The 16,376-nt window shown below is 41.3% G+C and overlaps 1 protein-coding gene across 1 annotated transcript; it reads left to right on the top strand.

Annotated features, from left to right (window-relative positions):
* The first annotated feature begins 645 nt into the window (after positions 1-645).
* LOC111233863 (kinesin-1 heavy chain) lies at positions 646-16,035 on the top strand. The gene is made up of 26 exons (XM_022761765.1): positions 646-998; positions 5,558-5,645; positions 5,821-5,894; positions 6,013-6,117; positions 6,343-6,391; positions 6,902-6,957; positions 7,068-7,155; positions 7,261-7,385; positions 7,617-7,721; positions 9,133-9,278; positions 9,612-9,760; positions 9,960-10,147; positions 10,368-10,436; positions 10,904-11,110; positions 11,465-11,608; positions 11,803-11,994; positions 12,115-12,232; positions 12,627-12,682; positions 12,841-12,950; positions 13,088-13,189; positions 13,362-13,422; positions 13,628-13,699; positions 13,964-14,068; positions 14,408-14,624; positions 15,253-15,385; positions 15,853-16,035. The coding sequence occupies exons 1-26, from the start codon at positions 873-875 to the stop codon at positions 15,854-15,856; spliced, it is 2,889 nt and encodes a 962-aa protein (XP_022617486.1). The 5' UTR covers positions 646-872; the 3' UTR covers positions 15,857-16,035.
* The last annotated feature ends 341 nt before the right edge of the window (positions 16,036-16,376 follow it).

The following is a 16,376-nucleotide window of genomic DNA, read 5'->3' as shown; positions in this document are numbered from 1 at the left end:
AGCTGAAAAGTGTAATACAAGTGAAGCTCTTTAATTATGTCTATTGCACTTGTTTCACTGGGCAATGGGTTGTATTTGTACTTCAGCTTCTCAGTGCTATGGTGAAGGGCTCTGAGCAAAAGCTTAAAGTTAAAATCAGTGTATTGTCATGGAGTTATGTGAAGGTTTTGCTTTGTGTTTGTTTAAAATTCATTTTGCATTTAAGGTCATTTTTGTGTAAGGGCGTGATATTCTTACTACAGCCTGGAAGACTGAAATGAGTCTACTCAGGCATGTACGATCCCAAGACCTTCTCTGTAACACAGGGATCTGAGGCTAATTAATTTAATTTATTCAAAATTTAAGTGAATATTATTTAATGAATTTTAATTTATTTTATTTGTTTTACACTATGTAGTTGTTTTTGTTTTCGTCCTGATGCAATATTGCAAAGAGGAGAGATGAATAATGACCTGACAACGAAAAATAAAACACTTTTACACGTGTTTTTGATCCAATAAACTTATTTTATCTAAAAATGGCTGAACTAGACACACTTTAATGCAATGCTATATTGAGGATTTCTGAACAATAACACAGTGAGGAGGGGAGCGCCGGGGTGACGTCATGGTGATCCACATCCACAGCAGCAGGAGGGGTGAGGTGGCCAGCCGCTGATCCACCGGTATCATGGCTTCCTAACAGGAGGGGGAACCGATTGAGAGGAAAACAAGGATTTCTGTTGAATGCCCGACAGATTATTATCGCCCTTTCCAGAACCTGAGATTGGGACAGAGGGGCTCGGCCTCCCTTTTAGCCCCCCACGGCCGCCCCTGGGATCCAGGATATACTTTTTATTTTATTGGTGAATTTCCATTCGTGAACCGTGGAAGATGGCCGACCCGGCGGAGTGCACCATCAAAGTGATGTGCCGTTTTAGGCCCCTGAACAGCTCCGAGGTGACGAGAGGCGACAGATACATTCCCAAGTTTCAAGGGGAAGAGACCGTTGTGATCGCGGTGAGTTATTTTGTCGAGGGGCTTCGGTTACCTGTGTGACAGAGTCCTCTGGCACAGTCAGCAGTACGCCATTTTTGATTGTCTTGTAGCTACGGTAGTTAGCACCTTAGCTTGTTAGCTAACGTTAGCACGGGCTGACCTGTTCACCGCTGCGTTGTTCCGCTGGCCCTCAACTGCAGCCAACTTCTGCCGCCACCCAAACATTCAGTTACATATAACTTGGTACATATTCAGTCCAGCTCGTGGAAAATCGACAGCAGCGTTCAATTCCACATTTCTAAAAGCTAGTCAAATTGCTGTTACCGTAAAATGTCACTATTCGCAGTTGCCCTGTCATGGCTAAGGGAGCTGTCATTCAACAAAGCCACAAACACATCGGCTGGAACGGGTTAAAATGTCGCCAGCGTTAGCTGTACAATCCTGCACGCTATTTACTGCATTTATATCACAGTAATTCATAACTAACTCTGCATCTGTAACAATAAAGCTATTAATTATGAACAGTTTGCGTCAGCATAAAGCGTAAGCCAGCTTTGATTTAGTAGTAGCTAACAGACTGTTGGCTAGCAGGCTAGGCCAGCTGGTAGTTGACAGATTAGCCGGCCTTGGCTAGCTGGCTAGTTTTAATACTGTAGCTTAATTAAAGCTAACATTAGCTAGCTGACCAGCTGGCTATATATACCAACCCTTATGTAGACCAAGTAGAAATTACTCTTGAGTATTGAATATAACATGAAACTGAAAATATGCTTCCATTCAAGAATAGGAAACAGACAATAGTAACGTCAAAGTAATGTGAGTGGCAGTAGAAATGTCAGATTATTTGCAGGCTAGAAGTAGTCTGTTGGCCTTCAGTGACTGGACGTTTTACAGTTAATAACCCAACTGGTTCAACTACATTTTGAGTAAATAGGTTATCTGTTTTCTTTTAACCAGGACGTTCAGTTTGGGATCAAACCAAAGTTTGGTGTCTTTGGTTGAATTGTCCCTCTAGTGATACAGACCCCTCCACCACCTGATAAGGATAATTGCATGGGCACAATCTCAATTATAACAAAAGAAGGAAATGCCTTTACTAATGCAGTGCCATGTTACCTCCACTTTACTGAATCAACCCAGAATTTGCCCTGAAGTCAGTTTGCAAATGATATGCACTTGATGCTTTGTCATCAAATGCCTATACACTGTCTTCACAAGTCACTGTTTACACAGTCTGGGTTCATGCCATTACGTGTCTCTGCACCATATCTGCATGGCAGGATTGAAAATTATACACAAAAGGAGAAAAGTTGTTCTTTTCATATGCTTTATGACTGTAGTAATTTACAAACATAGCAGCGTAAAAGCTTGGCAGTCATATGAAGTTTGTACATGCTAAATGGGCAAAAGTCATTGGTCTATCCATATGAAAAAGATCATGGTTAAACATTACTTTTCCTTTCCAACAAACTGTCGTTCTCTATGCAGACTTTGGTATCTTTATAATGTGCGCACCTGTAAAAATACCTCTTTAAAAGACTTTACAAGGCAATAGAAACTGATCTCGATTTCCATCCATGAAGTTGCAAATGGATATGAATCACATCCCCTTTACAGTTTAACCACTTATTTAGGTGGTGGATTTAGAATACAACAGGACTATTCATTTTCTGTCTCGCAAAACAGAGAAGACTATTATAGCTGTGGTGACTTCTTGAATGGTTTTGCTGACACTGACTTCAGGCCTTTAACTAATAGCAAGCATACTGTCTGTGTCCCTCAGGCATGATGTGGCCCTGCCCATTTCAGAATACCAGTCAGTAATAGTGCCAAAATACCAGTGCGCATTGTGAGAGCCACAAGTGTCGCAGGCCAGAGCCTAGTCACCTCTGCTGGTGCATCTGCTTTGAGAGGTACAACACTTACAGTGCCCATAAGCAGCAGCTGAGGCCTCCTGGGTAATCCCCCTGTGTTTTCTCTCCTGGTTACCAGCTGTTGGACCAATCAGAGCAAGCAGTTGGCTGGGCGCTGGGCAATCTCTCCGGTTGGGGAGGGTAATTATTATGGTGATGTACTTTGTTTTGCAGATGCTCTTATCCAGGGTAGCTGACTCACTTAGCTCATATTTTTATCCATTTTAAAACAATCCAGGGCGTGGACCGTCTATTAGAGCTGAAGCCTTGGTACCAATGCTTCATTGCTCAGCCTGTGGTGGAATTGACCACACTGCGTGTTGTAAAGACATCTGACAAGCAGCTTTATCATTGCAGGCCTTGGTGATGCTGCTTTGATGCCTTCTTATATTCATGGAGGGTCACTGATTCCCTACATCAGAGATTTTGTTTGTGTCTGGAAATAGAGGAAGATGAAGTTTCCTGATGAGGCAGTATGAGTGTCATAACTAGCTCAGTTTGCCAAGCCAGCCTTGCCAGTGTAGTGTGAGTGTGCAGCAGGTGAATAATTCATGCATCCATTACGTCCCTGTCAGCTGTGCATATACATGATCAAGTAATTTTCCCATGCTTTGCTGTCACATCTCCTATTTGCACATAGTAGCCTGGGTTGTCCCGTAACAACACGACTGAGCTACTTTTAAATAGTGTTGCGGTGGAAGTGCGTGAGAGATAAAAAGGGAAGAAAAGGATTAGAGAGATAAGTAAAAGTTCTCCTAATGCATTTAAACAAGTAAATAACATAGAAGCAATCAACTCCTGTTTTTTCCAGCCCGCTGCGTACCAGGAAGCAAACCCAAATTGATAAATTTTGGAGGGCTGACCTATTTTGCCTAGCAACAAAATCCAATTAGAGTTCATGCATCATACAACTAGACTTACAGTATATGGGTGGTGCAGTAGAACCTTGGACTGTGTGTTATTGTCTCTCCTGAATAGCCTACCCTTGGCAGTATCATAACAAGGCCATCAGGAAGCAGGAACATGACAGAGCACTTATGAATACTCTAACAATGCATTTCACTGTAATTACATTTTCAGCAAGTAATCCCATTAGAGAGAAGTGTAGGTAACGAGGCCAGTGGCAGCAGTAACAATGAGGAGTTGAAACCTGGGCTGTGCCATTGTTTGCTGACAGTGTCTGGGTGGCCCGATAGTGGCTCAGCGCTCTTGTTTTGGCCAGGGTTAATTGCCAGGATGTAGCTAGCTGGAGTGAATTATCAACGTCTTAAGATGCTGCTGGTCTGTGCTGCACAGAGCTGTGCTTTAGATGTGACCGTTATTTTGAAGGGGTGGCGGATTATGAGCCAGGGTGCAAATTGAGGGCATCTGAGCTGTAGTAGTTTGAATAATTCTTGCACTGCTAAAGGTGCTGTAGCTTTCAATGTCACACAGTGAGATAATTTGTGTTTCACTTTAAGTTACGAATGTGTTTACGTGTACAACTGGTCCTAAACAAGTAAGCACCAATCAGTGGCATCTCCAAGGTGACACCCGCATTCTCAGCCTTCTCTTGCTCTTACAGGTGGGAACACTGAACCTGGCAATAACTAATCTTCTGCCACTCAGGCATGTATATTTTGCAACCAATTGTATTGCATGCAAATGGGGCCGTCTTGTTCCTAAACCGTTAATACATCAGAGGTAGGACCCCACCCATCAGACTGGAAACGAGATGAGTCAACTGGGACTTCAAACCTCCCAAGATGGAATGCCATCTCAGTTGAACCTCAGAATTGCTTGTAGCATCAGTTTTATTACCCTGTGGGGGCCTTCATGAGTCTAGCTATTGATTTCTATCTCACTGGAATTGTGCTTTGAAGTTTTGTCAAGCCCATGGGATATCACAACCAGCTACACGCTGCTTCTTTGAAGCAGGCTGGCTCTTAAGCCACTGGTAAAAACTCAGGGTCAATTTTAGTTCGTTATAAATGGTGTGCTGAGGTCATTGGAGGGAAGTTCAAATGGGATGAGAGAAGCTGTATCAGAACAGGGATACTGCTTTTCTGAGGTGAACTAGTATGCAGCCAGCAGAGGATGAATTAGATTGAGAACATCGAGTTTGATCATTTTGGGCGTACTGTTGGAAAAACAGCCCCATGTACTCGCACCATCCCCTGTTTGAGTACAGCTAGGAGTTGTTGTCATGTCATCCTTCCTATATACCCTCATGTGTTGTCACCTCTGTATTGCTGCTATTAAACAAATGTGTGGGGGCTGCATGCATATGTTTTTTCTGGTAAAGAGTTCCTGTAGGTAGATTTGTTATCTTTGTTACCTCAGCCATGGTGGCTCGTGCTGCTCACGTTCATTTAAAAGAACATGTTATTGCTGCTGGTGGTCATATAAAGTGCATAGCTTCCTTTTTGCAACAACTTTATTTCACAATTTAAATGCAAAATGCCAAGAGGAATACAATAATAAACAAATGTAAACTAAAACAAATAATAATTCCTAAAGACAGATGCAATTTTTATTCTTTAACGCCTTTCTGTTTGAGTAGAGGTCGAGTTCCTCTCTGATACAAGATTTTTCTCATGAAACACTAATCAGATCTTTTTTTATGTGTTGCACTCATGTTGAAACACTTGTATCCATCATTCACTCTTCTCCCTCTGTTTATTCCAGGGTAAACCATACATGTTTGACAGAGTGTTTCAGTCAAATACAACACAGGAACAAGTGTACAACGCCTGCGCCCAGAAGATTGTAAAAGGTGAGGTCTCCCTTTTGCATTTGTCAGCATGTTTATATCCCAGACTTAATATGTAGAGACATGTACACTACACATGAAATGACATCAGCTCAGCCTTTTTTAAAATCTTGACTTAAATACGACCCTTGTGTCCTTGCTTCAACATGATCTGGGTTTTTTTTATTTTTTTTTATAGATGTTCTGGAGGGATACAATGGAACAATTTTTGCATATGGACAGACATCATCTGGCAAAACACACACCATGGAGGTAAGGATTACTTCTATGAACTGGTGTTTTTTTTCCCCGAAATAAACTGCACATTGTTTATGAATACATTTTTTCTCTTGACTTGATAACATTACATTTATTTGCTTTCTGCTTGCAGGGGAATCTCCATGACACAGATTCAATGGGCATCATCCCCAGGATAGTTCAAGACATTTTCAACTACATCTATTCCATGGATGAAAATTTGGAGTTTCATATCAAAGTAAGCAGAGCGGGCAAGCCAGTGGTTTTTCCTCTTATCTGTTCATTAATAGCATCTATTCTTTTCAGTGTGTTTTTTTTTTGTTTCTTTTAGCTTTTGTTTCTTTGTTTCCTTTTTTCTATTCTGTACAATGCAGTAAATGAAGCAACTCCCAATTTTATTTGATTTTCCAGTCTTATCTCTTAGCTGGATTGTAAAATAATGAGGTTCTTCCTCTGTTTACAGGTTTCATATTTTGAAATCTACTTAGACAAGATCCGGGACCTTCTGGATGGTAAGTGGCTGAGACGGTGGAGTGAACGAGCTGCTAAAATCCTGTGAATCGTGGAGAAAATGAATGTGCATCAGTGTCAGGAATATGATTGATGAGGGTGTTAGCTGTAGTCGGTATGTCTATATGGACATATATGAAAATTTATTACATTAATTTGACGACATGGATCTTATAATGCTTGGTCCTGATTAGATATCAGGTTTATCACTGGAAGTTTTCCAGTTCAAATGCTCAAAACTGGCCAGAGTGGAAGAATTTGAGAAGTTATTTCCTGTTGGGAGCCATTGAAGTCAAAGCCTGTTTGAAGTGCACTGACCACAGGTTGTCTAAAACTGGCTGTATTAAATATTTGAAGCTCAAAGAAGGACATTTTAATCACCATCTCTTAACATTTTATGTTTAAATTTTGAAGTTTTAGAGTATTATTTAAAAACAACAATATACTGTCATATGATATGCGTTTGCAGTGCAAAGTCGATCTCTCACATATTATTTCCTTCTCATTTTCAGTGTCAAAGACCAATTTGTCAGTGCATGAAGACAAAAACAGAGTACCCTACGTCAAGGTTAGACCTAACCTCCTTTCACATGTCAAAGATCTGGTAAAACCAGTTAGAGTGGATCATTAATCTAACTCAATGTTCTTGGGTTTTTTTTTTGTTGTTGTTTTTTTTAGGGCTGCACTGAGAGGTTTGTCTGCAGCCCAGAGGAGGTCATGGATACAATCGATGAAGGCAAATCTAACAGACATGTAGCAGTTACAAGTGAGATGCCATTCTATTCTTATCCATTAATCTGTGTCATAAATCCATAGACTTTCCATTTGAAGCCGATATCTTTTGGTTACATGGGTGTTATTTCTCTCACAGACATGAACGAGCACAGCTCCAGGAGTCACAGCATCTTCCTGATAAACGTCAAACAGGAGAACACTCAGACAGAGCAGAAGCTCAGTGGCAAACTCTACCTGGTGGATCTGGCTGGAAGTGAAAAGGTAAAGAGAATCAAAGGACAGTTAAACCATCTGTTAAACATATTGGTAAAATTATGCATATTCATTCTAGTCCAGGAGTAGTTTTGTGATAAACTTCTGTAATCTACATTTTTGGAAGAGCCATTTCCCCATTATGGTCTACTTAATTCAATTGGGCCAGCCTCGGATGACAGTTTGTTCTTTGTCAGCTGCGCAGGATCTTGCTGAGGTTATTGTCCATGTGATTTTCAGGTCAGTAAAACAGGAGCAGAGGGAGCTGTCCTGGATGAAGCAAAGAACATCAACAAGTCTCTGTCGTCCCTGGGAAACGTCATCTCTGCTCTGGCTGAAGGAACGGTCAGTAACTCTACTTCATGTCTAACTCAGTGAATGTGCCTGTTGATGTTATCATGGAGATCCTTTTGTTGAATGTGTTGTGGTGTTCTTCTTTTTCTGGGTTTTGGTCTTTAAATTTGCACCTTAAGAAAAAGTGAATTGCCTTATGGGATAATTGAGGTTACTACGACACGGTTAACTGTCTTGTCTGTTGATCTTTAATCTTTACTACAGATCGTAATGTGCCCCAATCTGTTTTAGCATTATCATCTAGCTTATTCAGCTCAGCAAATGTTAGATCAGTTATGACCTCAGGTGGATTTCTTTCAAAAAGCAAATTACTGTTAATGTAGCAGACAGAAGTGAAGTCTGGTCTGTTTACCAGCTGCACAGCCCAGAGCTGTGCACCGGTCTATCTGGAAAACCAACATCTTGTTCAGTTATCTTAGTGTGAAAGTACCATTTTTACCCGTCTGCAGATCCTTTTTGCTGCAGAAGTAACTTTAGCAGATAAAAACTTAACTCCAAGCAATGTTTTGCTTTAGCTGTCTCACACTAATTTCACACTTTTCACTTTGATCAATGATTGGTTTGTTCTAGTGCCCCTTCGCTCTGTAAACAACCTGGGGCGGACAGCTGCTGTTATATTTGTGATGGTCTAAAACAAATGAGCAATTGTACAGAGATGTCTCACTCCCAACTGAGCATAGTGGTGTCTGAAGAATTACAACAGACTACTACAGCTCAGCTTCTTGTATCAATAATAATAGAATACTGAGGGATCAAGTTTTCATTTCACTGGCATCTGACTTTATTCAACTCGGGAGAGCTGTAACCGAAGCCATCACATCCTATTGGCCTATTCTTTGGTTTCAGGGCAGAAGCAGAACATTACAGTGAATCATCCTGGCTTAGAGAATAACACACTTTGTTTTGTTTGTTTTCTTCTTTCTAACTCTCAAGTCTGATATATATGTTTTTTTTGTTTTTTTTTGATGACCCACAATTACAGGGTTTTCTCCTAGAAAATTGTCACTCTTGACCTCAGATCTCTACCCATCTAGTCTGATGGTCAATATAGTTACAAAATGACGCCTTAAACAATAGCCACACTTATTTAATATGACATTTTTGGTGTGAAAGTTAAAGTGTAAAGTAATTTTTTCATTATGTCGGCAGAAGTTGTCTATGTTTCAGGAGAGTTTATACAAGTAATATAAAATACCATGGGAAACCCTTTGTTTTGTAACAAGTGTTTCAAGTCAAGAGTGCTTTTTGTTGAACTATTTACTGTTGACTAGAAAAAAAGATTTCATCAAATTCTCTGTTTCCTGAATTGTCATGGGGCCCATCACACTTCAATTTATGTAGTGCATTTCTCTAATTTAATTTTCTAAATATATATATATATATATTTGTGTGTGGTTTCCAGGCCTACATCCCATACCGAGACAGCAAGATGACCCGTATCCTGCAGGACTCGCTGGGTGGTAACTGTCGAACCACTATTGTTATCTGCTGCTCGCCTTCCTCCTTTAATGAGGCCGAAACCAAATCCACTCTCATGTTCGGACAAAGGTTAGTAGGCCAGCAGAAGGAAACAAGTCATACTGCCCTATGTATTTTAGTTTGACATATAAATAATGTTGTTTACTGGAAAAAAAAAATTAAGGCAATTTTTTAATTAATAATCTAAATTAGAGTTTAAGAAGTCCACATACAGGTATAGAAAAGATTTGAAAAGCCATATGTAACACAGGAATTGTATTACAATCATTGTCACAGTTGGTCAAGTGATTGTTCAAACCTGTTTGTACATTCAGGTGCCGTTTTTTTAAGGAATAGTGTTGCGTAACATTTGCTTAAAAGGGTCCTTTCAGTGCAATAAGATAATGTTTTTTCTGCATCCAGAGCAAAGACTATCAAGAACACAGTCACTGTCAATATTGAGCTGACAGCAGAGCAGTGGAAGCAGAAGTATGAGAGGGAGAAGGAGAAGAATAAGACCTTGAGGAACACCATCACCTGGTTGGAGAACGAACTCAACCGCTGGAGGAATGGTGAGGGAGCAGATCTATGTCTTATTCCACTGTTTCATCCCTGCCCATCCAGATTCTAATCTAATATTTTTAATGTGAAGAGCTGGTTTTGGTCTATAGTGTATAAGGGACAATTTATTTGTTCGATAGTACAGATGGTGTACAAGAAGCTCTACACCTTCCACACACACTCAACATAATTTATAAACTCCCACCCCAGGTGAGAGCGTGCCAGTGGAGGAGCAGTTTGACAAGGAGAAGGCCAACGCCGAGGTGCAGGCCCTGGACAACGTAATTAATGACAAGCCAGCCTCCACGCCCAACGTGCCCGGTGTTCGCCTCACCGACGTGGAGAAGGACAAATGTGAGGCTGAGCTGGCCAAGCTTTACAAACAGCTGGATGATAAGGTGAGAAATAGATGCCCCTAACAACATCTTATAAGGTTGAATTAGAAGAGCCGGGGATGAAATGAATGAGAACCGTATTCTCAATACAAAAAACAAACATGCTGGTCACTTTATTTCTTCCAATGATTTTGTCGTTTCAACATGTACTGTCTTATCTGCAGTGAGCCCTGCGGCGCTCTGTGTGAATACTAATGTTGCTGTGTGTCTTTGCACTTTACAGGACGAGGAGATCAACCAGCAGAGCCAGCTGGCCGAGAAGCTGAAGCAGCAGATGCTGGACCAGGAGGAGGTGAGTACTGGAGGTCCAATATGTAGGGGGGGGTTGGTGGGTGGTTGGGGGGGTGTAGTCTCAGAGATGTGGGAAGACACATGGAGTTGTCAGAGCTGTCAAGTCATTATTATATTTTACTTACTTCAGTCCTGTTGTCTCATTCAGAATAGCTATTTATAAAAAAATTTATTTTGTGGAGTTTACTTTCATGATTCTGTCTCATTAGAGTAAGTCTTTCACACATGCACACATCGTTACATTACTGCTGAATTCCCCTAAATCCCTTGTTTTACAGACGTGCTTTATGGCTTCTGTCTGCTGCATGTTATTAGTTGTAAAATCAGTAAAATCCTGTTTGATATCAGGCCAAATAAAAATGCAACTTGCTTATTCATTCATATTGTATCAAACACTGAATAATTGCTGTAGCCCTAATACATTTGAAAGCAAACAGCATAATTACACTTCTCTTCCTCTGCATACAGCTTCTAGCCTCTTCCCGCCGTGATCATGAGAATCTACAGTCAGAGCTGAACCGCCTGCAGGCAGAGAACGAGGCCTCCAAGGAGGAGGTGAAGGAGGTGCTGCAGGCTCTGGAGGAGCTGGCTGTCAACTATGACCAGAAGAGCCAGGAGGTGGAGGATAAGACCAAGGAGTTTGAGGCCATCAGCGAGGAGCTCAGCCAGAAATCGGTAAGCCGGGGACACATATCAGCACGCCCAAAGTCACTGTGATGCTTTCATACTAGTCGTGACTTTTATTTGATGTCCCTCATTTTGGCTATGTTAACACACACATGCAAAGCTATAATGAAACTCATACAACCTGCAGAGATAAAAAGAACCACTCGCACATACAAACATTTAGCGCTGTAAGGCACAAATTAAGAATGTAGCAATTATGATTATGTTTACCGCTAGTGACAATTTCAGCACTGGGTAATAATAAAGTTAAAGTAAAAGTGGGAAACTGAACTTTGAGTTTTGTTAGTATGTGAAAATAAATATTATGTATATTTGATATTTAAATCTTCTCTTTCCCTTCAGTCCATCCTGTCGTCTCTGGACTCTGAGCTCCAGAAGCTGAAGGAGATGTCCAACCACCAGAAGAAGAGGGTGACTGAGATGATGTCATCACTGCTCAAAGATTTAGCCGAGATCGGTATCGCAGTGGGCAGCAATGACATCAAGGTACTGAGATGGTTTTTCTACACTGTTACCATAGCAACGCAACACCAATGCCAGCCTCTTAGAAAGTATGAAGAAATTTAGATCTCCTGTTCCACTTCCCTCTATCAAACTTTACCGTCTTATTGGTCTATGTTGCTCTCCCTCTTCCCCCTGCTTCCTCTGTATGGTCTAACCTTCCTCTTCGGGCTTTCCAGCAACATGAGGGTGGCAGCGGCCTGATAGACGAGGAGTTCACGGTGGCTCGTCTCTACATTAGTAAGATGAAGTCAGAGGTGAAGACCATGGTGAAACGCTGCAAGCAGCTGGAGAGCACCCAGTCAGAGAGCAACAAGAAGATGGATGAGAACGAGAAGGAGCTGGCTGCCTGCCAGCTGCGCATCTCCCAGGTACTGAACATTTACATCTGAGTGATATCTGTGTTTGCATCTACAGACAGAGTCATATTGTTTCTGAGTCCTCATAAGGGTTATATTAATAAACATCTGCATTGTGTCTTCTGTCTCCAGCATGAGGCTAAAATCAAGTCGCTGACTGAGTACCTGCAGAACGTGGAGCAGAAGAAGAGGCAGCTGGAGGAGAACGTGGACTCTCTCAATGAAGAACTTGTCAAGCTCAGTGCTCAGGGTATGTTGCTGTTCATGTTGCTGTTCAAGGACAGAGCAAGAGATACAGCAGTGAGCCCAGCACCTTACTTCAAGTCAACTTAAATACTGCTACTCAGGGAAATTAATCCTGGAAAACATCAGCATAGTTATCAGCTCAAAAAAACGTGTTAGAGTCAGGTTTTAGGAGCTTGTTCTGTTCTGTTTACAATATAGTAGATCAGAGTTAGTGCTGTTTGCGCAAGACTACAGCAGCATGGTGAAAGTTATAGCAGAATAAGTCTAGGAAAGCCTGAATCAGCATAAAGTCAATTTGATCGTTGCTTTCAGTTTATTTTGGCTTCTGTTTTTTGTGACAAAAGTCCTGGATTTAGCAATATTGCATGTGTTTATCCCTCCACTTTTCTGTTTTACAGAGAAAGTCCATGCAATGGAGAAAGAGAATGAGATCCAGACTGCCAATGAAGTCAAGGTATGTTCCTCTGCCCCATTAAACATTAGACACAAGAGCACACTTTGAGCACATCAGATTAGAGTCTCGATCAACAGCCACTTGAAAACTGTAACTTTTGAATTTGCATCAGCATGCCTCAGTGTGTAAATTTTGTGTATATGTGTTTGTGTGTTCAGGAAGCAGTGGAGAAGCAGATCCATTCCCACCGTGAAGCTCACCAGAAACAGATCAGCAGCCTGAGAGATGAGCTGGACAACAAAGAGAAACTCATCACTGAACTGCAGGAGTAAGAATTCAGTTTCTGTATAGAAAGCTCTATACTGATGTCTCAGTACTGTATTCATTCAAGATGTCTGTCATAGCTCCAAATCCATGCACAAAGGATGGCCTCTTTTAACCATTATTGTAAATTATTTCTTCCAGTCTGAACCAGAAGATCATGCTGGAGCAAGAGAGGCTCAGAGTGGAGCACGAGAAACTCAAATCCACCGACCAGGAGAAGAGCCGCAAGCTACATGAGCTTACGTATGTTTCACACACAAACACATGCACACACTATTACTGGTCATTGTCTTAACTTTGTTGACCCAGTCTGGTTCAGTGCATTGGTCAAATACAATAAAAGAGCCGCCATTTATCATCATATAATTTCATACCGCACCAAGTTTGAACTATGTTTTTTGTTGTTGTTGTTCAGGGTGATGCAGGACAGAAGGGAGCAGGCCAGACAGGACCTGAAGGGTCTGGAAGAGACAGTGGTGAGTTGTGAATACACTGATTGACAGAACTATGTTTGGAGCAACTATTAGGGACAATCCTCTTAATGTTTGGTCTATGTCTTATAAACCAGTGTGGTAAGCTCCCCTTGCTACAACTTAAATTCATCATGTTAAACTTAAACACACATATCCAGAATTATTTTTATGATTGAACTTAAAATTGACTTGTCCTTTCCCACTCCAGGCCAAGGAGCTGCAAACTCTGCACAACCTGAGGAAACTCTTTGTCCAGGACTTGGCCACCAGAGTGAAAAAGGTGAACCACATTTTCATAGATCAGCAGTTGATAGTCTGGTAGTAAAGAAAAACTTTCATTAAGGGGAATCTGTTTTGCAAAGAGTACAGCAAAACAGACACAACATACAAGGTCCCTCCTTTCATAAGTAAAACCACAACTAATGAGTATATCACAGCAATAAATTATAATAATGTGAATCATTGAAGTGGCACATATGGCAAGGCTGTATATTGATCTGTGATGAATGAAGTTCTCCTAAACAGTTGTGTTGTTCTTGTGCAGAGCGCTGAAATGGACTCAGACGACACAGGTGGGAGTGCTGCACAGAAACAGAAAATCTCCTTTCTTGAGAACAATCTTGAGCAGCTCACCAAGGTTCACAAACAGGTACGCAGTTACACATGCAGCCAAAGATCACTCCTGTCCCTTTAGGATCTCACACTGCTCATCTCTGACTGATCTCTTTTTTTTTTTTTTTTTTTTTTTTTTTTTTTTTTTTTTTTGTAGTTCTTTCTCCCTTTTCATTTAATTCTCTACTTTTTTCCTGTTTGCGCTGCCATCTTCACATTACTTTTCTCCTTTCATTATAATTCCTCAAGCGATTTTCCAAAGTATCATTTAAACGTTTTAATAGCCACTTTTTCAGGGTGTTTTAAGTTCATGACCACAAAAGAGCACATTGCAAAATATGAGTGATGATTTAAAACGATGTAAACTGTCTTGCAGCTGGTGCGTGATAATGCAGACCTGCGCTGTGAGCTTCCTAAACTGGAAAAGCGCCTTCGTGCTACGGCTGAGCGGGTCAAGGCCCTGGAATCTGCTCTGAAGGAGGCGAAGGAGAACGCCGCCCGCGACCGCAAGCGCTACCAACAGGAGGTGGATCGCATCAAGGAGGCCGTCAGAGCCAAGAATATGGCCAGAAGGGGACATTCAGCCCAGATCGGTTAGTAGTGACGGATGAGAAACACACACCTACATTATACTTATTTTTATTCAGGGAGGAAAAACAATTTCTGAATGAATTAAACATGGGTTGGTTGTCGACAGTAAAAAACAGATCATAAACATTAGTCTTCAAACTATATATAGAAGTGGCGAGGCTCACATTAAAGTTAAAATGAGTAAATGTGACTTCAGGCCAGGAGTTCACGTTTAGTGATGTAAGTAATTATTAGACAAATAATTCAGACGTACAGTATGTACATGTTTCATCAAAGTAAACCTCTGAAGACACACTGGCTGTGAATCTGTAAATCAGCAAACCAAACTCTTTGTATGAGCAGGTGCTCTCTTTCTTCTGCAACAGCTTCTCATTGACAGAGACATTGGCAAGTCAATATTGTCCGAAATGAAATGCAGATCTCTGCCTAGTTTTGCACAAGATCATCAAGCATTGTTTTTCTCGTGCTGTTGCAAACAAACAATTAATCCTATTGGCTTTGGTATGGATTCATTTCAGTGACTTGTTTGGATCTATATACAGATATTAGCCAGAGTCTCCATGAGTTCAGCTATTAGGATTCACATGATAAAAAACACAGTCCTCAGTCTCGTCTTCATCCCGTCTGCAGCCAAACCCATCCGGCCTGGGCAGCAGCCAGTGGCATCTCCCACCCACCCCAACATCAACCGCAGCGGAGGAAGCTTCTACCAGAACAGCCAGACGGTGTCCATCAGGGGAGGCAGCGGCAAACCAGACAAGAAGTAAGTGGACCGCCACTGTTTGTTTTTCGTGGCGCTAACGAGATAATGTTGTTATTTAAGAGATGCAGTGAACATGCTGTAACTAAAGGGAGGATTTAGCAAGTCAAGTCACTGAATGATGTACTGATGCATTCCCTTCATTAAATACAGTAACAGAGATGATTCAGCTGAAGGTAAGAAAAGCGGGGAGGGCAGTAAACTCAGTAAAAAAATTAGAATAAACATACGTTTCACTTTTTAGACAGATAAATTAAAGAAACCTCTGTTGTAAATAAGCATTTTTGGCTAAGACTAGTGGAACACACAAAGTTTGTGAAACAGCATTTACGTCAATTCAAAATGTCAATTCTAACTTTAGCTGACGCCGCGTTGATATAACTTGTCAGCTGCATGATGGATGGTAGCCACCTTATGAGCAGAATGTTTGACTTTAGCTAACAGCGTTGTTTCTTTCTGTTCCTCTGCAGCTGAGGAGCAGCGGGATAGAAGGACAACACCACAGAAGAAGCCAATATGACACCCCCCTGCCCAACCTGACAACCTGTCATTCCATTACAGCGAACAGGCTCCTCGTCGCTGCTTTGGAGCCAAGAAGGAGTTTCTGAATTATAAATATATATATATAAATATTCCGGCCTGCTACAGCTCCACCCCCCCCCCCCACCCCTAAATTTCCCCCTCCCCCTCACCACCACCTCCACCCACTCTCCCACATCCCCCAACTCTCACCATGACTTATCTCTTTTTCTCTTACTGGATATAATTAAAAGAAAAAAAAAACAACAAATTTAATTTACAAAAAGGCAAGATAATATTCTTATCCACCGAACCAAACGCAGTCTTGAGCGCAGCCTCGGCGAGCGAAACCGTGTGCGACTCAAATGTGTAGCTTCGGTTTCGATTTTGTTTTGCACAGTCTGTCGTCATCTGTCGTCATCGTGCGAGTAGTTCTGCACTGTGCCAAGCTGAATGTAACGGTAGCATCCGAATA

Source organism: Seriola dumerili, unplaced genomic scaffold (assembly GCF_002260705.1).
Source record: "Seriola dumerili isolate Sdu_G_001 unplaced genomic scaffold, Sdu_1.0 BDQW01000432.1, whole genome shotgun sequence".
Taxonomy (NCBI): Eukaryota; Metazoa; Chordata; class Actinopteri; order Carangiformes; family Carangidae; genus Seriola; species Seriola dumerili.
The sequence above is the reverse complement of the archived record's forward strand: the minus strand, read 5'-3'. Positions and strand labels throughout refer to the sequence as shown.